Source organism: Bactrocera tryoni, unplaced genomic scaffold, assembly GCF_016617805.1.
Source record: "Bactrocera tryoni isolate S06 unplaced genomic scaffold, CSIRO_BtryS06_freeze2 scaffold_25, whole genome shotgun sequence".
NCBI classification, from domain to species: Eukaryota; Metazoa; Arthropoda; class Insecta; order Diptera; family Tephritidae; genus Bactrocera; species Bactrocera tryoni.
In genome coordinates, this window is record NW_024395977.1 from 3,505,280 (window position 1) to 3,532,411 (window position 27,132).

Consider the following 27,132-nt stretch of genomic DNA (forward strand, 5'->3'; position numbering starts at 1 on the left):
TATCACGACAAGAGTGCACCGATGAACTAAAATCTTTGTATGGCTATGAAGCACTATCCTATAGCACTGTGAAAAACTGGTACAACGAATTCAATCGTGGCCGACGCTCGCTCAAAGACGAATTCCGTGAAGGTCGTCCAAAAACAGCCGTTGTGCCAGAAAACATCGATGCCGTACGTGAACTGATAATGCAAGACCGTCATGTAACATACTTTCAGATAGAGGCATGCCTATGCATTTCTCCCACCTGCATACATTCGATATTGCATGAACACCTGGCCGTAAAAAAGGTTTGTTCTCGTTGGATCCCGCACAATTTGACAATCGCTCAAAAAAAGGCTCGTGTGGATTGGTGTAAAGAAATGCTGGAAAAATACGATCGCGGTGATTCAAAAGGCGTTTATAAGATCGTTACAGGTGACGAATCATGGATCTATGCGTATGAGCCCGAAACAAAACAGCAATCGACAAAAAATAAAAAAAAGAATAAAAAAAAACAAAAAAAAAACAATTTTCGTTGATAAATATGCCTATTTACATTATTAGGCCAGAAATATATATAGCAACCTACGTATAACAATTCTGTTAAAAAAAGGGCTCAATCAATAAAAACAAAATTTTCCAATGAGCCTGGCACTACCAATATTTAGGTGAGAACCTATATCTCGGGACCTGCTTAACCAACCAAATACAGTTCTTATGTCACAAATAACACAATTTTAAATTACGTATAATTCTCTTACCTTCCAGCTTACACAAACACGTTAAACACCAATGAATGTATTTATTGGATCAAAACTATTCAAACCTCCAGGTACCAAATATATGGACCCCAGTTCCTATTCCAACTTTTTATTGAAAATATCGATAAATATGTTATAGAAACTCAGAGAGAATGCTTATCTGGCAATAATATACCCAGGTGTCAAGATGTATTGAATCTGATCAACGGGAATAAATAGACAAATTTCGGATGACTTTTTACCGCAAATATCGGGCAATATATCAGTTTTGTTAATGAAATTGAAAGCTTGTTTTTCACATAACAATGCATCATTTGGTTAATATCACGATTTAAAAAAAAATGTTGAGTAGAAAAATGTTGTGAAAAAATTCAACATTCAGCTAAAATTATGTTCGTATCATATTGAAATGAGATATATGTGATATAAACTCAACTGAAGAGGCCAAATTGAATACAAATATTGAGTTGATGTGGAAAACGTCAACAAGAGGATGTGAATTCATTGTATTAGGGAAATGAGATTTGGGCGAACTCCATTCACATTAAGCGCTAGATCATTAATTTAATTTTATAAGTGTAAGAAAACTCCACTTAATTTCATTGAAATGATACATATTTTGACCAACTTAAACAGTTTAAACTTAATGACACAAATCACTACACCATATCCATATATTGAGGTCAGAGAAAAGTCGGCTTTGTAGCATTAACCTTCGACAGATATACAAGGGGAAAATATATTCTCTTGTATAACTAAACAATGTTAAGTATAAAAGGATGAAAATATACTCCGTTGTAAACTGAGCAATACCAAATATTATTTTTATGAATAAATAAGTGAAAAAAGTATTATATGTACTCTGTAGTAACATCTTGGGATTAAAGTATTATAGCCTTAGCACTCATTTTTCGACGAAATCGTCAATGACTACATTTACTACATTCATATTTTGGTATCGTATTAACTTATATTACGGACTCATTTAGATTAATAAATGTATTTTAATTCGTCTAAGTAATAATTATTTTATAATCATCCTCAAATAAAATATTTGTGATATAATCTCAACCAAAGAAGCTAAAAGAGGTCTCGACCGATTTCATATATATTGAGCACTAAAGCACATAATGTTTTTGAAAACAAAATTCATTACAATTGGGATAAGGAGGTTAGACCACCGTCTAGACCAGGGATGGGCAAATTTTTAGCCTAGAAAGTAAGCAAAGTGCGAACGATGGCTAGATAAAGAGAATATCAGTTTACGGAAGGAAGGGCATAAAAAGTTGCGAAAAAATCAATAACACTCCTCCGAAACTTGATGTTCATCGCAGAATCATGGATAAGATGATACGAAACTCTTTGATTCGAGAGAGAACTGCCAAAACCGCATTTTTTATAACATTTGCCAATGAACAATTCATAAAAATATTACAATTTGTATGCTAGTACTAATAAGTACGCAGATATGAAAATATATTTTGAATAATTAATATAACTATTTAAAATAAGTAATTAACAGAAAATTTATGGTCATTTGAACGTTGGCCGCGGCGAATATCGCATTCGATGAAACGATAAGCTGTACGAGATATACGGGGACATTGACATAGTTCAGCGAATTAAAAGACAGCGGCTCCGCTGGCTAGGTCATGTTGTCCGAATGGACGAAAACACTCCAGCTCTGAAAGTATTCGACGCAGTACCCGCCGGTGGAAGCAGAGGAAGAGGAAGACCTCCACTCCGTTGGAAGGACCAAGTGGAGAAGGACCCGGCTTCGCTTGACATATCCAATTGGCACCACGTAGCGAAAAGAAGAAACGACTGGCGCGCGGTTGTTAATTCTGCTGTAATCGCGTAAGCGGTGTTTACGCCAGTAAAGAAAAGAACAATTAACAGAAAAACAAAACAATTCATAAAAACATAACATAATCAAAAGAAATGTATTAAATACATATTTATACTTAATTGCTATAACTTAAAATATAATTTACATATATATTGGATATATATTCTGACCACAAACTTCTCTATGATTGAAATTTTCGCTAAATTATACAAAACACTAAATTAAACACTTTGCTAATGCATATATAAATGTTAAAATGCAAAATCATTAACTAATTTACATAAAAATTTATGTTCGCACAGTTTAATGAAATTTCATTTCACACTGATATTGTCAGTTAATTATAGCGGTATATTTCTAGCATCCCGCCTCTTCTTATATCAGCTGTTCGAAATTCCCTGATATCCAACGCTGTCAAATAATATGGGAACGCATTTGAGAGAAAAATGAGAGCCAATACGAGAGTTTCGTATCATTTTATCCATGGCAGAATGGCTGTGGCAATACTGACATTGAATACAAATAAAAGAGCGGAAATTTACTTCTTATCGCAATTGTACAGTTGTGTGAACAAAAATAGGTAAAAATATTTTGTAGGTTTTAGAGCTTCGCATTAATATTTGCTTTTATACCCTGAACAAGGTATATTAAGTTTGACACGAAGTTTGTAACACCCAGAAGGAATCGTCGGAGACCCTATAAAGTATATATATAAATGATCAGTATGTCGAGCTGAGTCAATTTAGCCATGTCCGTCTGTCTGTCCGTCCGTCTGTCTGTCTGTATATATACGAACTAGTCCCTCAGTTTTTAAGATATCCTTTCGAAATTTTGCAAACGTCATTTTCTCTTCATCATCATATGCTCATTTGTCGGAACGGCCGATATCGGATCACTATGACATATAGCTGCCATACAAACTGAACGATCGGAATCAAATGCTTGTATGGAAAACTTTCACATTTGACAAGATATATTCCCGAAATTTGGTATATATTATTTCCTAAAGCAAAAATGTAATCTCCTAAGAAATTGATCAGATCGGTTGACTATAGCATATAGCTTCCATACAAACTGAAAACATAGTTACGAACAGAAATGCACCTGTGAAGGGTATTTAGCTTCGATGCAACCGAAGTTAAAGTTTTTTCTTGTTTTTATTTACCTTTGCATGGAGGGAAATTTTGTATCACTATCAGGAAAAAATTATATAAATAAAATTATATACCTATATCTAAAAACAATTTTATTTAATAAGAAAACATACAATTTTAATGTTTCGCAATAACCTATTGGTGTCCTATTTTGTTCACACCAATGTATATGTGATAAAACTGTTAATGGAGATGATGCCAGTTGTAAAAATTAATTTAAGTTAAAATTGGGAAATCTTTTCTCAAGTTGTGGCTTTTATACGTACAAATTCAAGGCAGTTTTATATATACATACATTTATAAAAAAGAAAATATACTTATGACCATTATATATATTCTCTTTAAAAATATTGCAGTTTTATTTAATGGAAATGTTTATATAGTAAATATATGATTTGTGAAATTTTTCAGTTTGGTTGTTTTACCAAAATATTTAAAGAATTGAGTTTATGTTTCTAATTTTTTTGTTACAAAATTTTTAAGATCTAAGTTATCTCTGCAAATGTATTAATATAATAGTAAAAATATATTTGCGCGTTATGGTATTATTAACTGAGAGTGGCTAAGCACACAAATAGAATACAAACGCTAATAGGTGAGTGCTGAGCGCTTATTTGTACATACTTATGTGTTTGAAGAAACAGTGGTTCATAAACTGAAGTTATTATAATTTAAACTAGCTGACCCGGCAAACGTTGTTTTGTTATTTCTAGGAAACATTTTTTTAGTTCAATAAAAATAACTATCTACTACTAAGTGTGCTGGGATGTACTTATAATCGAAAGCATTATAAACAATTAAAGTATGCTTTATTTAAGTTAATAAATTAATCTTTATTAAAGTAACGAATATATTTTAAATTACAATTTTTGATAGCTTTCTAAATATCAAAAATAATTATTCATATTATCCTATCAATTATGGCAATTGAAAAAAAAATTAATCTCTCAGTGCAATAGAGTGTACAATATTCTTGGTTAGTCCGTCTTTAGCCAACACAAACAAACTGGAGGGTTTTCCCACGCGAGAACATGCCACATTTAGTTGTCCGTAGGAAAAGCATGGTGTTTCCAAATCTAAGCCACATACAGACAATGTCTGACCTTGTGACTTATTGATCGTCATAGCGAATGCTAATCTAATGGGGAATTGAGTACGTTTGAATTCAATTGGCACATCTGTAGTAATCATAGGGATTCATGGCAGCAACACATTTTCGCCTTGAAACTTGCCATTCAAGATGATGGCTTCAATGACGTTTTTCATTCATTTTTTAATGACTAACCGTGTGCCATTACACAGCCGTGGTGGGCTTAAATTGCGAAACAGAATAATCGGAGATCCAACCTTCAATTGTAAATGATGTGGTGGCATGCCTGGCAAATCCAATGAATTTAAAAACTCAATTGGATAATTCACAGTCTCGTTGGTATCGCAAACTGCATCGATAGATTTGTATGACACCAAGTCCCCAGGCAACAACTGTTGAATCTTTAAATTTAACCCATTGACGTCCACATTTTTAGCTGCCAAAATCGCTCTTTCTGCCAGCCACTTACGATTTGCATATTGTGTGTGTACGTCGGGAAATATGTGATCGATGAGAGTATTTTGCGAGTCGATGATTGTGCAGAAGTCCGTCTGTAATTTGATGCATCCAGTATTTTCATGTACATCAACTTTCCCATCACCAATATCTAACAGTTGTTTAGAGAAATTTTCGGCGGATGGATCCTGAAGCATTTGAACGCGCATGTTCACCGTCAGTTGTACTTTTTCAACATTACGCCATAGTCGCGATGATTTTAAGCAAGCATTAATTTCATCAGCGTACGTTGAGCGTGGAATAACGGGAAGTGTTTGTCTAAAATCACCAGAAAGGAGTAACAAAGTGCCGCCAAAATATATCCTATAATGTCCTATCTAATGCCTCAAGCGAATGTTTGTGTGCCATAGTGCATTCATCACAAATAATAATTTTACATTGTTTCTGCACTATGGCCATAGACGATTGTTTTTTTATGTTGCACACTGCATCTGGATTATTTTGAATGTTCAACGGCAGCTTAAATGCTGAATGAGCTGTTCTGCCTCCATCTAATAAAGTTGCTGCAATGCCAGAAGATGCAACGGCCAATGCGATGTCATTTTTTGATCGTATCTCGGCCAGAAGTAACGAAATAAGGAATGTTTTGCCAGTTCCACCTGGTGCATCCAAAAAAAAGAATCCTCCTTGTCCTGCCGAAACTGCCAGCATGATGCGGTCGTAAATAATTTTTTGTTCATCATTTAGTAGTGGAACATTGCGACTAACAATGCCATTTCTACAGTATCGTACTGTAGTTCACGATTGATATCTGTGTTGAGTACATCAGATGCACTTCGATTCGGTGAGCTCATACCGAAATGACTGATTGGCAAATTCGCAATAGCAATGCAAAGATCCTCGATAGCAATCAGTGCTTCATTGTACATTTCATCACTGAATGATATCGTTAGATCATTGCACCTTGTACGATGTCGATACAATATATCATCAGTCATTGAATCTTTGTGATTATCCCACAACATTTGTGCTCGGGCCGGGAAACATGTAGTCAGTACTATAGCAAATAGTAGACGAATTTGTGATCCTGTGCAGTTTAATGTTGCTTCAGCAAGCGTACTGTCCCAATGATTGTCGTCTTCTAGCAAGCCTAGAGCAAGGCATGCATCTTTATACGTAGGATACTGTTGTCCATCTACCTTACGTATATCTTGAAATGACAATGGCCCGGTGACATTAACCAACAATAGTCGCAGGTAAAAGCACTCAGTCTGCCTTGGATTGACTGTATATACACGACCCAAAGTATTTGATTTAAATAAACCTGGGTGCGCATCAACTGGTGTCCCTTGCTTGCGGGGTATCCATTTCCTTTTTTGAGCCCATGTAAAATACCGTGGAACTTCAGAGTAGAGAAGTGTTTGTGCGAAGGCACCAAAAGCATCCGCACGATTGCACAGTTCAAAAAATTCGGTCAGCGTAGTTTTTGGTGGATTTATAGCACGATCAAGCACTGTATCGTTCGTGAAATATACGCGCTGGCCGTTTTCAAGGTGGACAGCTAAATGGATAACTGCTGGATCCCGTTCATGAATTGGGAAACCGAAAATACGCCAGACAGCTTCATTGGAACTGACATACCGGCCAATTTGGTAATTCGTAATTTCATCATTTTGATTCAACGGAGGAGAATGTATATTAGTATTTTCAATTCTAAATACAGCCATATCACTCCCTTTATTCACATATTTGCAAATATATTTGATACTCTTCACCGAACTGCATGACTCAACATTAATATGAGCATTGAATGTTTTGCTCAGCAGAGGTGAATATGGTACCACCCAACGATTGTCAATGTCGATGTCTGCGTAGCTGATAGTTTTAATGAAAGTTTGTCCGCCATTTTCGGTACTTCTTCGACGATATATTGGATATCCGTCAACATGTGTGACCGTATCGTTAGTAAAATCTTTAGGAAAACGCTTTGTACATTTTCCGTCTACCATGCAAGGTGATGAACGATTCAGATTTCCGCACTGACCATGGAATCATGTTTGCAGTAACAATATCAAACAGTAATTGATCAGTAGACGGATCTGGAATCTCTGCAGAAATCAAACTGTCGATGTTTTCAGCACGTATTTTGTCGACTAACCAAATTAAATTGTTTGCATGAGGGAATCCACGCTTTTGCCACTTAACTGAATACATCCAACAACGTGTTGAGCCAAATGCATGCAATTTTGTAGTAAAGTTGATTAAAGACTTTAATTTTTGTTTAAACACACGTGCTGTAATATCATGACGATGCATTGCATTTTGTCCTGGTAATAGCAACGATGTAATTTCCTTCCATTTTGGATTACATGTAAAAGTGATGAAAAGACACGGTCGTCCATATTCACGCACGAAAGTCATGGCATCCTGAATGTATTCTTGCATGTGACGTGGACTACCTACATACGATGATGGTAAGATAACAGAGTTACCGATTTCGGCAGTGTCAGCATTGTTCGCAACAGCATCTCTTAAGTGAATATATTCTTCCGTACGCAGCTTCTGTTGATTATATCGCAAATATCGTAGTCTTTCACTTTCTATCTTCACATAGTACATGTCGACTATAAATTGTTGGCAAAGCTCACGACATCGTAAAATGATGTTGTCTCGACCGCGTCTAATCATCAAATGATATGAATAAAAATCCTTTGAGCTAACGTTCTTATTTGTTTCAGCTCCTGTAATAATATATATAAATGAATTGAAGATTTATTCTTTAATAACCAAATATTTATGTTCTTAATAATAAAAGAATTACCTGTTACGGGATCTCGTTGTTTAATATTTACGCAATATCCGTCTTGTCCCTTCCAGAAAATTAGTGGATATTGGAGAGCGTCATATGAACGATGGGTATCACTGATGAACTGAAGATCATTATTTCTTCTTCGAATCACAATTTGTCGCGTAGATGTACGGTCGCCAACCATGATTCCAGCAACGTCGTCAACAACAGGTGCGTTGAATCTACGTATATGCTCTCCAGCTGGTGTTCTATCAGGGTTGATGACAATTGCGTGATTGTCACTTTGTAGCTTGGGCATGTGTGATTTGAATAACTTTAATAATTCATTTTGCTCATTTAACAGAGCGTCCAGCTCGCTGACGATACGCCTGGCAAAAGCTGAATTGAGATTATGGTAGTCGCAACGTGCATCCACGCGATTGGCGAGTGCACGTTCGGAGTTCTCGCCACCCATGAAGTAGATTTGTAAAAATTTATGAGATTCGTTTGGCATTGGCAGCAATGAGCCCACTTTGTGATATACTTGGCCTTTGATTTTGAACGTTGAATTAAATTGTTGACCGTTTGCAGCAATATTATTAACTATTTCTGTTGCACCAAACGATGTCATTCGGAAACATGAATTAAATGTGCGAATTGACTTCAGGAACAGGCTAGAATCTGGATCTGTACCGATAAGTAAACTGTGCAATGGTTCAGGTGGTGTTTCAATTTCAGTTAGTTGTACTTTTCCTTATGAGCAACACATCCCAACTGGTTCATTTTTAAATTTAAGTGCATGACAATGCGAGCAATCCTTTTCCAAAGTACCTATAACCTTTTTGAAATGAGCGTAATATTCAACATCAGGCTCGTACTGGAATGCTAGTCGAAGAAATGATGTTAATGCTCGATAAACTTGTTGGCATTGTTGGTCAATTCCTCTACGTCTGTCGACTATGAATCTGCGAGTTTCTCTTCGTTCTAATTGTCTCTGTTAATTTCGTTTATCTCGTGTTTCTTGTGATTGTTATTCACATAACTGCCTCACTCTCACACGCGTATCTGCATTATTTTCTTGAACTTGGTCGCTTGATCTTCGTGCTCTTATACCTCGCATGGCTCTAGAAATGGTCGTTCGACGACTCAAATTGGCCCCTTTGCTTTTTTTGGAATTGCTGACTGGCAATAATTAAATTATTAATAGGTAATAAATCCTTCTATCAGTGTATTGATGAAAAACAGTGACATAATATGGTGTTCATTTGCTTATTATTTGACTTACCTTTTACAATAATAAAACCGGTATATTTATTAATCACCTACACTTTTTATACTCTCGCAACAAAGTTGCTAAGGAGAGTATTATAGTTTTGTTCACATAACGGTTGTTTGTAAGTCCTAAAACTAAAAGAGTCAGATATAGGGTTATATATACCAAAGTGATCAGGGTGACGAGTAGAGTTGAAATCCGTATGTCTGTCTGTCCGTCCGTCCGCTGTCCGTCCGCTGTCCGTCCGTCCGTCTGTCCGTTCGTCCGTCCGTTCGTCCGTCCGTTCGTCCGTCCGTCCGTCCGACCGTGCAAGCCGTAACTTGAGTAAAAATTGAGATATCATGATGAAACTTGGTACACGTATTTCTTGGCTCTATAAGAAGCTCAAGTTCGAAGATGGGCAAAATCGGCCCACTGCCAAGCCCACTAAATGGCGGAAACCGAAAACCTATAAAGTGTCATAACTAAGCCATAAATAAAGATATTAAAGTGAAATTTGGCAGAAAGGATCGCATTAGGGACGGGCATATTTGGACGCAATTTTTTTGGAAAAGTGTGCGTGGCCCTGCCCCCTACTAAGTTTTTGTACATATCTCGGAAACTACTATAGCTATGTCAACCAAATCCTATAGAGTCGTTTCCTTCAGGTATTTCCATATACAGTTCAATAATGGAACAAATCGGATAATAACCTCGCCCACCTCCCATACAAAGGTTATGTTGAAAATCACTAAAAGAGCGTTAACCGACTAGCAAAAAACGTCAGAAACACTAAATTTTACGGAAGAAATGGCAGAAGGAAGCTGCACCCAGGCTTTTTTTTTTAATTGAAAATGGGCGTGGCGTCGCCCACTTATGGACCAAAAACCATATCTCGGGAACTACTAGACCGATTTCAATGAAATTCGGTATGTAATATTCTCTTCACACCCTGATGACATGTACGAAATATGGGTGAAATCGGTTCGCAATCACGCCTTCTTCCAATATAACGCTATTTTGAATTCCATCGGATGGCTCCTCTGTATAATATATACATTAGGAACCAATGATGATAGCGGAATAAAACTTTACACAAATACGGTAATTGAAAAATATGTAAATGACTAATAATGAAATCTCGATTATCACTTTATCGTGCGAGAGTATAAAATGTTCGGTGACACTCGAACTTAGCCCTTTCTTACTTGTTCGTTTTGATTTCAAACTATTTCAAAAAATAGTTAAGAACAATATATACAGGTACGATAATGGCCGTTGTTGACTGGAGCTTACAACACGTGTTTATTTACATGATATCACTTAATAAACTGAGAGTTAAAACTGCCTTTGTCAGATTAATAAATTGTGAATAAATAATTATTGCACTGGAAATGAATGATAAATTTATGATTACAGTAAAATTAACATGAGAGTTGCACAGAAAAAACTGCTACGATTGATACACAAATAAAACCAAAAAAAAATTGCTGAAAAATGTATAGTGAGTAAAACAGAAGACCGGCATCGCCCTCATCCCTATTCTCATAATTAATGGAACTTGAAATTATGAACTATGAATAAGAATTTACAATTGTAATTTACTACAATTGTAATATTCAATTGCCCTATTGCGGATATGCGGATAGAATTTCGTCAACGATATCTCACGAACAAATCAACCGATTTTGACACGGTTTGCGGCCATCGACGTGATTTTTCAGAGTCGAAAGCTGATAAGTCTTCAGAATTAATCGGTTGAGTCGTTTCAGAGTTATTTCAAAAAAATCTATTTTTGCGATTTCTTTCGTCAACGATTTCTCGCAAGAAAATTTATCGAATTTGACCCGGTTTGCGGTAATCGGCGTAGTTTTGTGAGGTTGAGTGCTGATTAGTTTATGGAATTGATCGATATAGCCGTTTAGAAGTTATTCCCAAAAAACCACTTTAGAAAAATTTTTTTTTGCTGTTTTTTTTTAGTTTTCTCGAAATCTAGCTATCCGAATCGGCTCAAAATTTTAGAAAATCTAAGTTAAGTGAAACTCTTTGAAATGCCGTTGAGTAGGGTTGAATCGCTTGATCCGTTCAAAAGTTATAAGCGGGTCCAATAACTTTAACAACCAATAACTTCCCGATTTTAGAAAATTTTTAATTTTCTTCGCAGAAAGTTAAAAAAATGTATGGGTGTACTACCCTTAACATTTAGGATGATGAAAAATAGATGTTGTCCGATTCTCCATCCTAGCCGATATGCACGCTAAGATTCACGAAAATCGGTCGAGCGGTTTCAGAGGAGTTCAATAACGAAACGGAGTTCGACGGGTTTACGTGCATTTATTGTGAGACATACAACCCGAAGTGGGATTGTGGTGTCCGCAAGGTCCATGAACCATATTGGTTTTCAACATTTGGTATAATACTGTATCTTTCTCTGCATCAGGAATTTCCGCAGAAATGAGTTCATCAGTTTGATCTGGTATAACTACCATCCACCATCCAAAGAAGAATGTGTGCGTGCGGCTAACTTTTTTTTGCTACTCATAGAATACATCCAGCATCTAACAGCACCATATATATGTATGTACCATATGTTGCTTCAAGACAAAGTACATCAAACATCGCTGCTATTGTTTGAAAAGTCGTGTTGTGACATCGTGACGATCGCTTGCTGATTGACCGCGTGCCATAATTCCACATGTATGTCATTGCATCCTGGGAGTAGTCGTTCATTTGTCTTGGGCTGCCATACGTTGATGGCAAAAGGAACGCCGACCGATATTAGCGCGACCTCTTCGTGGCTTCGTAAGAAATTTCAATCTGTAATTGATAACTTTATGTGAAACATAACGTTTTCACTGAATAATTGTCAATAACACTGTGATAGTCAAAAAAAAAGACAAGACCAAATTCGACGGTTTCCCCCTATTTCAGGTCCTACGAATCGAACTGCATCATTACTTTTTTGAGTTACAATCACGGTTTCATACAAAATTTTTTGTTGAAGTTTTTCATCAAAGTGGCCCATTGTAAGAGAAAGGCACATTTTTCTTCGGTCTCTAACTTTTAATGTTGACTTTTTTGATAAACTTTCTTTGGCAAAGCTTCTCAGAATAAGTCCGTCTTTAAGTTCTTAGATGACTGTAAACCCCAAAATCAATGTTTTTTGTGTCCTTATAGCCAATATGTCGAAAAAACTGAAATTTAATCCATTTTTTTAACGTTTTTACCTCACGTTTCGTCAATATTTTAATTTACCCTTTGATACTTATAGATTAAGTGACATCTTGTAATAGTAAGAAACTTAAGCAAAGACAACGTTCTGAGCAAACTAACCATTAGAAAAAAAACTTAATAAAATTTGTATTTTTTAAAAAAGTTACACTAACTATGTTTGTGTGCTGTTTTATTTTTTGTATCTTATACACAACTGTTATCAATAAGTATCATAAATTTGTACACAATATTATATATATATTTTATATTAATATTTGTGTTATCCACATACAGCAATACTGATTTTAAACTATTTTTCGACGAGTCAATAAACAAGCGCTATTGCTCTGGTTTGTACTCACAGTTCATGATTTGCATAAGACCAGGAATATTTTTACAATACGAAAAAGTATTATCGCCATTAACCTCAAAGAAATCTAAAAGCTCCTTCTGTCTTTTGCGGTATCCATACACCTTTACATCTTTAGACAATATATTTACCGATCGAAGATGATGTGATCGGCAAATCGCTTGTGTTTGCGATAATTTCAGCTGTCGTACCATCGTATTCAAACGGGCTTGGGAAATCTCCAAGTGACGACATGGGCTTTCAACTTCGGTTGGGTAGATTTGTAGGCTCGGTGGAAAATGCTGGCGAAATATATCTGTCAGTTGGACTTGGACATCTTGTTATCGGAGCATTTTCTGAGTGAGATACTGGTAGCTGTGCAGATTGAACACTTTTGTAAACTGTGTTTTTTTTGTTGAGTCCTGCAAATTTGTTCTTGCACGCGTAGCAGTTACCAGTATGACGCCCTTGTGGATCTATCCAAATCATTGGAATGCCGAACCCCGTTTTTAGGCACAGTCTTTTTGACCAGTTATGCAGGTTGTTGTTGCATTGCGTGCAAATGGTATTTGACACCCAATCTACGTCTCTTATAACGGGCAAATCGAAACATTTCTCGTAGATGCCGGCAGTTCCCGAAGATATTTTGCGTCTACTACGAGGGCTTGTAAATTTTCCACATACGTAGCAGACCAACGATAGGCCAATTGGACACTTATTCATTTTAATTTATTTTCTTAATATACAAGGCACTATTACTCACTCAAGGCACTCAAATTAACAACTGCAATCTATGCTTAAAGTTTGTTAAGTTTTTTTTCTAATGGTTAGTTTGCTCAGAACGTTGTCTTTGCTTAAGTTTCTTACTATTACAAGATGTCACTTAATCTATAAGTATCAAAGGGTAAATTAAAATATTGACGAAAAGTGAGGGAAAAAACATTAAAAAAAAATGGATTAAATTTCAGTTTTTTCGACATATTGGCTATAAGGACACAAAAAACATTGATTTTGGGGTTTACAGTCATCTAAGAACTTAAAGACGGACTTATTCTGAGAAGCTTTGCCAAAGAAAATTTATCAAAAAAGTCAACATTAAAAAAGTTAGAGACCGAAGAAAAATGTGCCTTTCTCTTACAATGGGCCACTTTGATGAAAAACTTCAACAAAAAATTTTGTATGAAACCGTGATTGTAACTCAAAAAAGTAGTGATGCAGTTCGATTCGTAGGACCCAAAATAGGGGGAAACCGTCGAAGTTGGTCTTGGCTTTTTTTTTTTTTGAAAAAAGCTATCACAGTGTAATTTTTCTTTTGAACAGCCGGAATAAAAAAAGCATGCGACCGAAATTGAATGATTAAAATATTTGACAAACAAAAATTTTGAAAAACAAAACAAACAAAAATTGAAAAAAAAAATTGTATGGAAAAATGTTACTTTTTGGGAATTTTCCAATTTCCCTTAACATTTAGGAAGATGAAAAATAGATGTTGTCCGATTCTCCACCCTAGCCGATATGCACGCTAATATTCACGAAAATCGGTCGAGCGGTTTCAGAGGAGTTCAATAACGTACACCGAAAGAAAAATTATTGAAAATTATTCAGTGAAAACGTTATGTTTCACATAAAGTGATCAATTACAGATTGAAATTTCTTACGAAGCCACGTAGAGGTCGCGCTAACATTGGTCGGCGTTCCTTTTGCCATCAACGTGTGGCAGCCCAAGACACTTGAACGACTACTCCCAGGATGCGATGACATACATTTGGAATTATGGAACGCGGTCAATCAGCAAGCGATCGTCAAGATGTCACAGCACGACTTTTCAAACAACAGCAGCGACGTTTGAAGGACTTTATCTTGAAGCAACATATAGTACATATATATGGTGCTGTTAGATGCTGGATGTATTCTGTTGAGTAGCAGAAAAAAGTTAGCCGCACGCACACATTCTTCTTTGGATGGTGGATGGTGGTTACACCAGATCAAACTGATGAACTCATTTCTGCGGAAATTCCTGATGCAGAGAAAGATACAGTATTATACCAAATGGCGAAAACCAATATGGTTCATGGACCTTGCGGACAATCCCACTTCGGGTTGTATGTCTGACAACAAATGCGCGAAACACTATCCAAGTGCTTGTCTTTCGGAAACTCAAACTTGAAATGATTGATATCCACTGTATAGGCGTGGCTCACCAGATGACAATGGCAGAACCTTCAGCGTTCAATGTAGAAGAATGAATATTGAAGTTGACAACACATGGATCGTATCATATTCGCCATTATTGTGTAATTCACATTCAAAACTCATATCAAAGTTGAGTATTGCAGTTTGGTGTAAGCGATAAAATACGTTTGTAATTGCGTCACCAAAGGAAGCAACATGGCGGTTATTGGTCTTGAACGATACGGTCGATATGTGAACTGCAATAAAGCGCTTTGTAGGATATTTACTTTTGCAATTCATGAACGTTTTCCGACTGTTGTGCGTCTCGCAGTTAATTTGGAGAGTGTATTTCAACCCAGAGATTACAAACACCGTCAGCAACAAAATTAACATTAACGAGTTTTTTCTCAACGTTCGTCAGTGATCCATTTGCGAGAAAATTGCTCTATTCGGAAATACCTTGACATTACACCTGGAATGCATCGTCAGAGAAATAGTTGCGCAGAAAGCAATTCCAACCAGTAGATTAACATCCAGGTATGTTATCAACTAATGCATTAGGACAAATTTACACAATCCACGACGATTATTTCTACCTTCGGTTGCTATTGATTAATGTACGCGGTTAAACTTTATTTGAGTCATTGCGTACTGTGAATGGTACGGTGTGTGCAAATTTTGGAGAAATAAGCCAGCAATTACAATTGCTGGAATATGTTAATCACTGGAATGAAAATGAAGTACGCACACTTTTCGCTATAAACATTTAGACAAATCAGCCTTCAAATCCGCGTCTAAGAATTGGAAATGGATCAATTCCGGTGGTTCGATATCAATTCCATCTGTCGTTTATCAATTCATGAAAGATGAACTCATCACGAATGCTCGGACATTGGCCAAATTATTGTAACTATGATTCCTTAAGTGCACGCGCAATGTTAGCTGCCAAAAATACCGAAGTTGTTCACTTAATCTAGAAGATTCAAAGTCAAATTCCGGGAGACTTGCGCTCATACAAATCGATCGATCGTATTGACAATGAAGACGACGCCGTGAATTATCAAGTGGAATTTCTAAACACTTTGGAGAGGCTTGGTATGCCACCGCATCATTTGCGTCTCAAAGTTGGATCTGTTGTTATTATGTTCCGCACTCTGCGCTATCAAATAAAAGGGGGCAGAATGCTTGATTCTACGAATTCATTTGAGTTTTAAAGATTTGCCATTTCATTTCCAACGCATTCCATTTCCAGTGAAAATTGCATTTGAGATGAGAATCAATAGGACACAAGGATAGTCGCTGGAAGTGTGTGGCATAAATTTGGAAATAATATGTTTTTCACAAGGCCGGACATACGTGGCGTGCTCACGAGTTGGAAAACCATCTTCTCTGTACATTTACGCACCGAAACAGAAACAAAAAAATATTGTTTATCAAGCTTCGTTACATTGAAAAAATTTGGAAAAATCGAAAATAAATAATTTTCAACACAACATAAATTCAACTTTCTTTTCATTTCAAAACACATAATTTCAGGCAGGACAACGGCTGCCGGGTCAGCTAGTAATATGTAAAAAATAAGCTTAAAACTGGGAAATTGATGTTTTCATCTGATTGCGATATCTGTTAGAAAAGTGCACTCACCTTTTGGTGTTTTTTATCGAAAGAAGGTTTGTCTCTCCTTGAGGGTAGTTATACCAACAGAAGTTTTATTTAAACACTTGAAAATGAATACACGTTTATTTTAGGTTTGAGATTAACTATTTAATAATTTCGCAAAAGGATGGCGGCGGGAAACGGTCAAAATTCTAAAATCAAAATTCTGAAGTCAAAATTCCGGAATCAAAATTCTAGGTCGACAAAATTCTGGAAATCGGAGATCCGCATTCCTTCGCTTTTTTTGGCTGCATTTCAAAATTCTGGTTTTTCATAATTCCGGAATTTACGTTTTCCAGAATTAATTCTGGAAATTTTTTCCCCAAAATTTGAGCCAAATCGTGTATCTTATATAAATTTGCTTATACATACATAATAATATAACATAAACAAAACATAACCTCCAAAATGATTCCAAAATTCAAACATGTTTATCGGAAAGACAAAAATCGTTGAAACGGCTCGGGGAGCTGCTGTGGTTATTGTTGTTCGCGGCGCTGCTACTGGTGTATCCTTCGAGCGCGGAACAGTAACGGCCGAACGGACTGTGGGCGTAGGGGCAGTTGACATCTTAGCATCCATATTTAACTGTTAAAAGATGTGATTTTAATTAACATATACATAGATATTCACATGGGCTTTGAAGCCACGTAATGTGGCACGAGTGAGTCGTCATGTGGATCGACTCCCTTTTCTTGTTTTTTGATGTTACTTTTGCAGCCAGGCCGCCATTCGGTAGGGGGGAGACCATCGTCATTGATTAAGACACAATCTCCAAGCTAAGGCGCATTTTCTGTGATTTTCCATCGGTACCTTCTGTGGAGGTCCTTTAAATAATCATCTTTCCATCGACGACTGAAGTCATGATGGTGAATCTTAATTCTTTTCCAACGGTTTAATAAGGAGAGCGACTCCACGCCTGGCTAAGGTCAGGATGGTCTTTAAGAAAATGCCTTAGCGTGAAGGCAGTAAAGTCTGAGGGATCTTGCGAGAGTGCAGCGAGAGGCCCTGAGTTAAGAACAGCTTCAATTCTAGTTAACAGTGTCGTGAATTCTTCATAATTAAATATGTGGTTTACCAGCTATTTTTTTAAAAATGAGATTCGAAGTTTTACCGTTGATTCTCGCCAAGCCGCCCATATGAGGTGCGCTTGGGGGGATAAACTGCCAATTGATACCTTAAAGAACGTATTTTTGGACAATGTTAGGTGAGACTTGTCTTGTGAAGTCCACAAACTGTCTTTCGGTAGCTCTTTGAGCTCCGATAATGGTTTTACCATTATCGCTCATGATTTTTGATGGAAAACCTCGTCCGACCTCCGACGAAGCGAGCAAATGCCGCGAGAAAAGCCTCCGTTGTCAGATTTGTACATATGTATCTCAAGGTGTACTGCTTTTGTCGTGAAACAGACAAAAACAGTCACATAGCCTTTCATGAGGGTAGGAGACCTAGCAAAATCTACACCTGTAGTGGTGAAAGGCAGAGAAAAATTGCAGTGAAGTGCTGTCATAATTTGCGATCGCATTTTCTGCTTATGCATAGTGCAGATTTTGTATGATTATAGGGTGGCGTTCATTATACGTTAGGCTTGAATTAGCAAGCCGACCATTCGCACGAAGTAGAACCTTTTTGTGTAGAAATGGGTTTAGAACTAAGAGTGAGCTCTTTTTATCAATAGGCTCCGATTCTCCTAGTAATGCTATATCGCGGCTGAAGTACCGCGTTTGGGTTGATGCGATAAGAGCGACCTTTGCTTTTTGTAAGTCTTGGTGCGTCAATGCATCGCAATGGAGATAAGTTGCTCCTTTAACTTTAAGTTTAAGCAGCTCTAAAAACTTGAGCATATAGCCAACTACCCGGAGGGCTCGGGGGAACGATGAAAATCGTTCAAGGATGTCAGTGTCATCTAGTGTTGCACGCTAAGTGACGATTTTACGACTTTCTGGGGCAAGCATGTTGCGCATGGGCGATTGTGGCCAAGAATCGGGAGATTCTGTTAACCATCGTGGGCCATTTCACCAGAGGGTGGAGGTGGCGAGATGCAGAGGTTTGCATCCTCTTCTACCTAGATCAGCAGGATTGTCAGCACTGGCTACGTGTTGCCAAGTGGCTGATCCAATATGCCTTTTCAGAGGCGTCGCAGTAGACGTGTAGTTCCACTTTGTATTCGGGGGAATACTTTACCCGCCGTGGAATTTGTATCTGCGAGATGTCGTTCAAATTATTAGCGAATCTAATCTAATCGAAGAGGTTTCACTTGTTCGTCCCAGTCGGTTCCGTCTAGCCATAATTTTTGTATCAGAATTTTCGCTTGTATCATAATTGGCGAAAGCCATCCTGCGGGGTCGAAAAGTTTTGCCACTGAGTATAAAGTCCGCCTCTTCGTCATTGCGGACAATGCGGATATTGACTCTGTAGTGTGTGAAAACTTGTCAGTTGTCGCATTCCATTGGATGCCTAGTGTTTTTGTTGTACTTTCCTTTTCGAATATAATTAAATTAGTATCCAACAAATGGTTATTTAGTATTATTTTTAAATATATTTGGGTGATTAGTTGTTATCTTGTTTAATGGAAACCCTGCGGTGTTGAGGGCATTTATTACCTGTGATAAGGCCTCGTATGCTTGTGAAAGACTGTGGCTTCCAGACAGGATATCGTCTCCATACGTTTGCGTTTTTAAGACTTGTGTTGCCAGAGGAAATTCTGACTTTGTGTCTTCTGCCAGTTCGTGTAGTGTGCGATTGGCAAGATATGGGGCACAGTTTACGCCAAAGGTAACTGTTTTCAACTATTAATGACAGATTTTCGGAAAATAATCAGCTGAAAATCTTGATCATCTTTATGTACGAGTATTTGGCGATACATCTTTCCGACATCCCCATTGAATACGTATTTGTATATACGCCAACTTAGTATGAGGAGCATTAAGTCTGGTTGTAGTGTGGGTCCCGTAAATAGAATATCATTAACCCTTTGCCGGGCAAGACCGTCTGCAGACTGAATTTAAGTCCAAACAGCATAGGTGTCATGTGATATTGGTCTCTAGTTCTTTGGTTTTTAACTATAACGCTATAGTTTAAAAGTTTGGTGAATTCAAGTGACACCGAAAGTGAAAAGTGGCATCTTACATAATTATTGCGAAAACTTATCCCATTACAAAAATTAAAAAAAGTGGTTTCTGGTGGTCAAATCGTGTTGGGAATTTTTCAGGTAAGTAGTCATATTGCTCATTTCTAAAATTTAATTAACATATAATCTCGAAATATAAATTTCCGAAGATTTTAAGAATATAGTGAAAACCGTCTCTGGACGGTCTTGCCCGGGTAAGGGAAAAAATACATTACCGTAGCTGAATCGGTCAGTGTAAAACCAATGTGGGGTGTTCACTTTTTAATTGCTTTTTAAATTGAAAAATGTTATTTATATATAATTCTAACTTTTTTCAGAAAATGGAAGAGTTCCAGAGGAAGATAAAAGAAAGCTTAAATTATCTACAATGACAGATGAAGAAATCGAGCAATTGATGAACTCAACTCTTTTGTCTGATGAAGAATCTGAGTACGAAGACGATGACAACAGTGTAGCTGACCCAGAGTATGTTGTTGATCTGATATCACCTGAGGAAGACCAAATCATAGACGACGTTTTATGTGAAATGAACAACAGCGTTGTAGGCAACGAAGTTGGGTTGTCGTTGAATTTTAGCACACTTAGTGGTGTCTCATCAGAAGCAGTAGAACCGATTCCGTATACACCCATAACTAGTACAGATGCAGAGGCTGCAACCACTACCAAAAAAGCGAATAAGCCACGGAGCAGGCCACATCCGCCGCTACCGACAACCGAATCGACTGGCCCACAAGTAATACCATCATCAGGCGGATTTACAGGCTCAAGCTTGGATGCCATTGACAAGAGTTCGATTGAGTTCTCAAATACCTAATGGCGACAAAGATCTATGAAAATGCATGTGAATGAAATTGCGTTCCGTGGAGATTCTGGGTTGCTATGCCGTCAGAAAGATTAACAACCCGATTGAGTTTTTAAATTATTTTTTGACTGATGAACTCATAGCCGTAATTGTTGAAGAAACCAACCGAGCAACGCGGTCAATAGACATAAATACCCAGTTCATAACTAATTCTTCACAGATTCGAAAATATCTCTGCGTTTTGATGTTTATGTCTATTTTTCGCTATCCAAATATAGAAGCGCACTGGAGTAAATTTGGATTTAGACATGTACCAAATGCTTTGCCTTGGAAGAAATTTGTTGCAATTAAAAAGCATTTGTCTTTTTCTGATAAGAGTAAGCGCATCAAAAGAGGTGAGCCAGGGTACGATCCACTATTTCGAATAAGGAAAATTATTGATTTTTTGAATGAACGCTTCGATTCCGTTCCTAAACAAGCTCGTTTATGTATTGATGAACAGATGTGTAAAACAAAGGCCATGCACCATTTACGGCAATATATGCCAAACAAGCCCAATAAATGGGGTATAAGGCTTTCCGTGTTGTGCGACAGCAATGGATATACCATGCATACCAGTTTGAGGTATATAATGGTACTGGTGATAACACTATTTTACCAGGCACACCAGATCTTGGAGCCACCAGCAATGTCGTCATTCGGCTATCGCAAACAATTCCTGATTTCGTGAATCATTTGACAATTTTTACTCATCACTGCCCCTAATGGTTTATTTACGAGCTCGTGGTATATTTGCTTTAGGTACCATTCGAGCCAACAGAATATCAAACGGTAAGCTACCATCCGATTCAGATACTGAGCTGAGAAAAGTGGATAGAGGTTTCGCAGTTGAGTTTTCTGCTACTGCTTATGGAGTTGACTTGACTACGGTTCTCTGGAAAGACACCAAAAATGTTCGGCTATGCTCAACTTATGTAGGTGTCGAACCATTTGCAAAAGCGAATGCTGCTTTCCAGCCATCGAAAATTCATAGATATAATAGAAAAAAGAGAGAATACATTGAAATAGATTGCCCACAAATCATTCGTGAGTACAACTCTCACATGGGTGGTGTAGATCTCATGGATTCATATATGGGCAGAAACGGCTTTCATATAAAAACCATGTATACAATGACTCGCATATTCTATCATCTACTAGACATGGCTGTTACCAATGCTTCATTCTGTACCGTCGAAATAAATCATCGCTTGCAGAGGAAGAAAGAAAAGAAAAAGATTTGACTCCATACCAGTTTCGTTTACAACTAGCATAATCGCTGTGTGCTTCCACCGACAAACCAACGGTTGGACGTCCATCAAGCGGATCGCAGTCATTTCTTAGCAATAACACTATTGGTAAACGAGCAGTGCACCCCGTAGAAGAAATAAGGTATGATCAGCTGAACCATTTCAGAGTCAGAGTGGGGTTCAAAGAAGTCGTGTAAACTTTGTAAGAAATCTGATACACACACTTTTTGTACAAAATGTAAGCTACATTTATAGTTTTGAAGTACTAAAAACTGTTTCAAGGACTATCATTTGAATGAATAAATAAAAACAACACAATTTAATACTTTTACCGGCCTTTATGAATCATTTTGTTGGAACAAAACTAGTTTGTTTCATCGTTGGTCTATAAAATACGCCTTGTTTATTTCTTACCCTTTGTCGAGCAAGACCGTTTACAGACGGTCTTTAATTTTTTGCACCTGGCGTCCCAACTATAGAAAATTTTTGAAAATGGTTTTCAAATATAAGTTCACCTTACTAAAGTCATTCTAAAACTAAAATTACCAAAACAAGAACCCTTTTATTTCTGTTTTGCCCGTCTAAGGGTTAAGGGAATTCCCCGAGCTAGTGGATCTTGAGGCATTGAAGACAACTCTAACATTTGTGGTTTTTTTGTGAGGCATTACTACTGCATGATGTGGCAAGTAAAATGAGCAATATTTGCCTTTTATGATTTTTTCGCATGGGCTTACTTCCTCCATGTGGTCTAAATGGAGGTATTCTTCTAAGACACCATCGAAATCTTGTTTGAGCACACCTTTTCTAAGTAGGTTTTGTTTCCATACTTAAGAAACTGCTGTATTGCAGAGGTGCGAGAGTGGCCCAAAGCGAGTAATTGTTGGAAGTTGGAAATTGTTGTTTTAGTGGTAGTCGTACGACATACCGACCATTATCTGATCGAGTAGTTGTGGCTTTGAAAAAGTCTTCACAATACTGATCTTCTCTTAACTCCCAAAATTTTCTCAATTGTGTATTGAGATACTCGTTTGAGATTTGTTCTCCTTGAGTTGTCATTGCTGTGACTGGTTCCGCAACTAGTCCACTTAAGATCCATCCGAAAATGGTATTTTGCGCCAGTAGTGTTTTCGAAATTTTTTCAACACCTTCTAGTATACATAATTTGCGATATAAAATCGTTGCCTGATAGAAGGCCTATTTGGGGGGGGCTGGGGGTGTTGCAGTTGGGATCTGCTAACTTTAGGTGTGTAACCTTCTGCCAATGTTTGCTATCTATATGATAGCTTGGAAGCATGTTGGTAAGTTGCGGCAAGACTATGGCTTCTGCTTGAACGCGCTTATCCGCTTTAGGGGAAATTAGGGTAATGGGGCAGATTTTATTTGAGTTTTGTACTACTCGTCCCCCCATTCCCGTAATTTCATAGTTGGCATGTTTTGTTGGCAGTTTTAGCCTATTTTGTGCCCTAGACGCTATGAATGATCGTTGTGATCCTTGGTCTATTAGGGCTCTTAGTTTGAACAGCTCTCCTCGATGTTCGATGGAGACAACTGCTGTGGTTAGTAGTACACTACTATGATTTTCGCTGTGTAGCGTTTGAGTTTCTAATGCCTTTGAGCAGCATGGTGTCTCTTGACAAATTTCTGGAGTTTTTGTTTCGGGAGTTGCTGTTGCAACTAAACCCGTGGCTTTTTTTGAAAAAGCGCTACTTTGAGATGTGTTGGGAAAGTTATTGAGGTGTAACATAGAATGATGCCTTTTGTGGCAATATACGCAATTGAATTTGCTTTCGCAAGTATTAAGATTGTGTGAGTGGCACAAGCAGTTTGTAAAAAGTCTTTTTGACTTGACAAAGTTGTTCCTTTCAATGACATTCAATTTTTAAAATTTCTCGCAAGTTTTTACCTTATGCCCTCCAGTACATAGTTCGCATGACGTGTATTTATTTTGTTCAGATGTGAACGATTGTGTTTTGAAAAAACTAAACAGATTAAATGATTGTTGCTTCCGGCTTGGGGTCTATTGTAGCTCCGATTTAGGTCTTGTTGAACGTTTTTAGTTCTGACTATTTTTTTTGTCTACCTTTTAAGCAATTTCGTATTGGGTAGTTAAGAAATCTTTCATCTGCTGCCACGTTGGGCATTTTCTTCTTGATGAGAGCGATTGCTCCCACAAAAGTACCGATTTTTCTGGTAATGCGGCGGTACATATGTTTACCAGAATATGATCCCAATTGTGTGTGGGAATATTTTATGTCGATAGCACCGACAAACAATTTGAAACAATGGATTCTAGTTTGATGAATTCTTCACTGGTTTCTCTTTGAATTTAAGGCAAGTTCATAAGTATCGTTACTTGCTTGCCAACTAATATTTTCTCATTTTCATATCTTTACCTTAAAGCTTCCCAAGGTAAATTAAAATTATCGTCATTCAATGCGAACTGCTTGACTACTACGCCTGCTTGACCTTTAGTTTTGTATCGGAGGTGATACAATTTTTGCGCTTGTGATAATTTTGGATGGTCAAAAACTAGGTCAATATACTTTGTACATACGTGTAGATGCTATGTTCATATAATATGCGTTAAATGAAATAAGTGCAATTATGCTTGTTCTTGTTTGACAAGGAACAAGAAATGCTCGGAAATCGCCAAAATTGGTCTTTCAATATTTGTGTGTATGTATGTACAAAGGTAAGTATTAGTTTGCAATAGTTAATTTTTTCAACCAATGTTGATTTAATTTCTTAATTTGACTTATTTACTTGTATCCTAAGTTTTTTGGTATACAAAAATTTGAAAATTTACGGCAATATGTAATACTTCGCGTTTATGTATTAAAAGCGCTAATGTATATATTTATATATACAATATATATATCAAATTTTGGTCAAGTATGTATATTTCGTTTGCGGATGTATATATATGTATTATATTTTGCGGATACATATATATATAGTATATTATTTTCCGTTTTGTTTTGCGATTATATCGGTAACTGAATTTACCGCCTAGCTTTCACTAACCGTTTTTATTAAACGGATTTAGTAGCTATCAGTTTTATGCTATTGACCGTTGGCGCAACGATACGAGTACATACAAGTTATCACAGCTAGGCATAGCTAACAAAATGTACAACAACAAAGTTCTCGTAGCTAGCAAAATATACCGATATTACTCAATTCAGTAATATTCTGAAAATATTCAATATCATTGCTCAATAAAGTTAATTTCCAAAATTTACAACAACAGCACATTTCGTCGGCACTAAGCCAGAACGGAAGCCGTAATGTGAGCCGTTTCTCGACCAAACTGAGGTTTCCTGTTTTGCTATAATTATTGCTATTGCTTACGTTATCATTATAGAGTATATAGAAATAAGTACCAGTAAGTAAGAATTCGTTCATATGTAAGTTTATAGTAAATAAGCAAATTCTATATAAAAAAAATGTGTTTAATAAAGAAAGTTGAATTCAACTTCACCATTCAAAACAGCGCATTATTAATCATGATGAGATGTATGCCAGAATCGGCAGAATCGGGTGAGTGTGTGCTTTCTGTTGTCCTACTGTTGCTGAGTCGCTAGACGCTCCTATTCCTCTGTGTTGGTGTTTCTTTTAGTTTTAGTTTTATTATATATTAATTTTAATGTTTTTTTTTAAGTTTTGCGCCCGCTTTTATTTTGTTACTCAAGTTTGAATTATTGTTTTGTTTTTGACGTTGGGGGTTTGTTATTATTCACTGTTTGACTGTTTAGTTTTTTCCTTTTTTTCTTTTGTTTTTGCACTTGTCTATGCTTCACTGCACTTTTATTTGGTTATTTAGTTGGGTTATTTAGTTGGGTATTTAGTTGACGGTCTTGGGATTGAATCGAACCTCAAGTGCCTCATTCTCAGTCTTGGGGAACACCACAAGGTGGGGCTCTCTCTCCTCTTCAATGGATCCTAGTCGTTGACGAATTGCTCAAAAAACTAGAGGATCGCGGCTGTCGGGTGATTGCCTACGCAGACGATGTAGCACTTATGGTCAAAGGAAAGTTCCTTAGCACCGTGTACGAGTTGACGCAGGGATATCTCAGCGTTGTAAAAAAATGGGCGGCCGGAAGTAGACTCGCCAGTAATCCTAGCAAAACGGAAATGGTTTTATTCAGCCGAAAATATAAAATCCCGGCGGCACCGTTGCCGCAGATGGGAGGTATTCGCCTGCAACCGGCGGATACACTGAAATATTTAGGGCTCATCCTGGATAAGAAGCTTTCATGGAAGCCGAATATCGAGGAGAGAGCAAAAAAGCCATCTATTGCCTTATACTGCTGCAGAGGAGCTATTGGCAAAAGATGCGGTCTCTCACCGAAAGTGGTCCTCTGGTTCTATGACACCATAGTAAAGCCCATCTTGTTCTATGGTGTCTTCATGTGGTGGAGGGCTTTAGGGAAGACCTCACTGGCCACGAAACTCGAAAGCGTTCAACGGGCTGCGCTAATTAGCATATGCGGTGCATTAAGATCTACCCCAACCATGGCACTTAATGCAATCTTTAATATAACGCCGGTGGACATTGCCGGTAGGTGCATAGCCGCGAAGGTGGCTATCAGACTCAGAGAATCTGGTTTCTTAAAGGAACGTGCATCTGGTCATTCGGATATCCTTACGAACTTTGACTGCATACCGGATCATCTGGATCATGGAGTCGCCATACCAAATTTTGGCGACTCCTTCTCTGCCCATTTGCCGACGAGGGAGAAGTGGGTGGGAAGAAGCCGTTGGAAGAGGGGGGCAGCAAGCTTCTTCACGGATGGGTCAAAGCTTGGGGGAAAGGTTGGTGGAGGGGTCTACTGTCGGGAGCTCTCCATCAACTCCTATTTCAGACTTCCCGACCACTGTAGTGTATTCCAGGCTCACGTCGCAGCCATCACGGTAGCAGCTGATTTGCTGCTACGGAGTGCATCCACCATCAGAGAAGTGACTATTCACTCAGATAGTAGAGCGGCTATATTAGCCTTGAACTCATTCGCAGTGCGTTCAAGGTTGGTCGAAGAATGTCTAACGTCGCTATCTCTAGCAGCTAAAGTTTTTGTGATTAGACTGGTGTGATTGCCGGGCCATAGCGGAATTGCAGGCAATTGCAAAGCTGATGAGTTAGCAAGGAAAGGCACCCTAGAATCACTATCGGTAGAATGGGAACGGATCGG

At 37.5% G+C, this 27,132-nt stretch overlaps 1 protein-coding gene across 1 annotated transcript; it reads right to left on the reverse strand.

Moving 5' to 3' along the window:
* Positions 1-6,035: 6,035 nt before the first annotated feature.
* Positions 6,036-8,711, reverse strand: LOC120780385. Its single transcript, XM_040112673.1, has 3 exons — positions 8,114-8,711; positions 7,588-8,033; positions 6,036-7,331 (listed from the first exon to the last, which is right to left on the reverse strand). Exons 1-3 carry the CDS (start codon positions 8,709-8,711, stop codon positions 6,036-6,038), a joined length of 2,340 nt encoding a protein of 779 aa, XP_039968607.1.
* Positions 8,712-27,132: the final 18,421 nt, after the last annotated feature.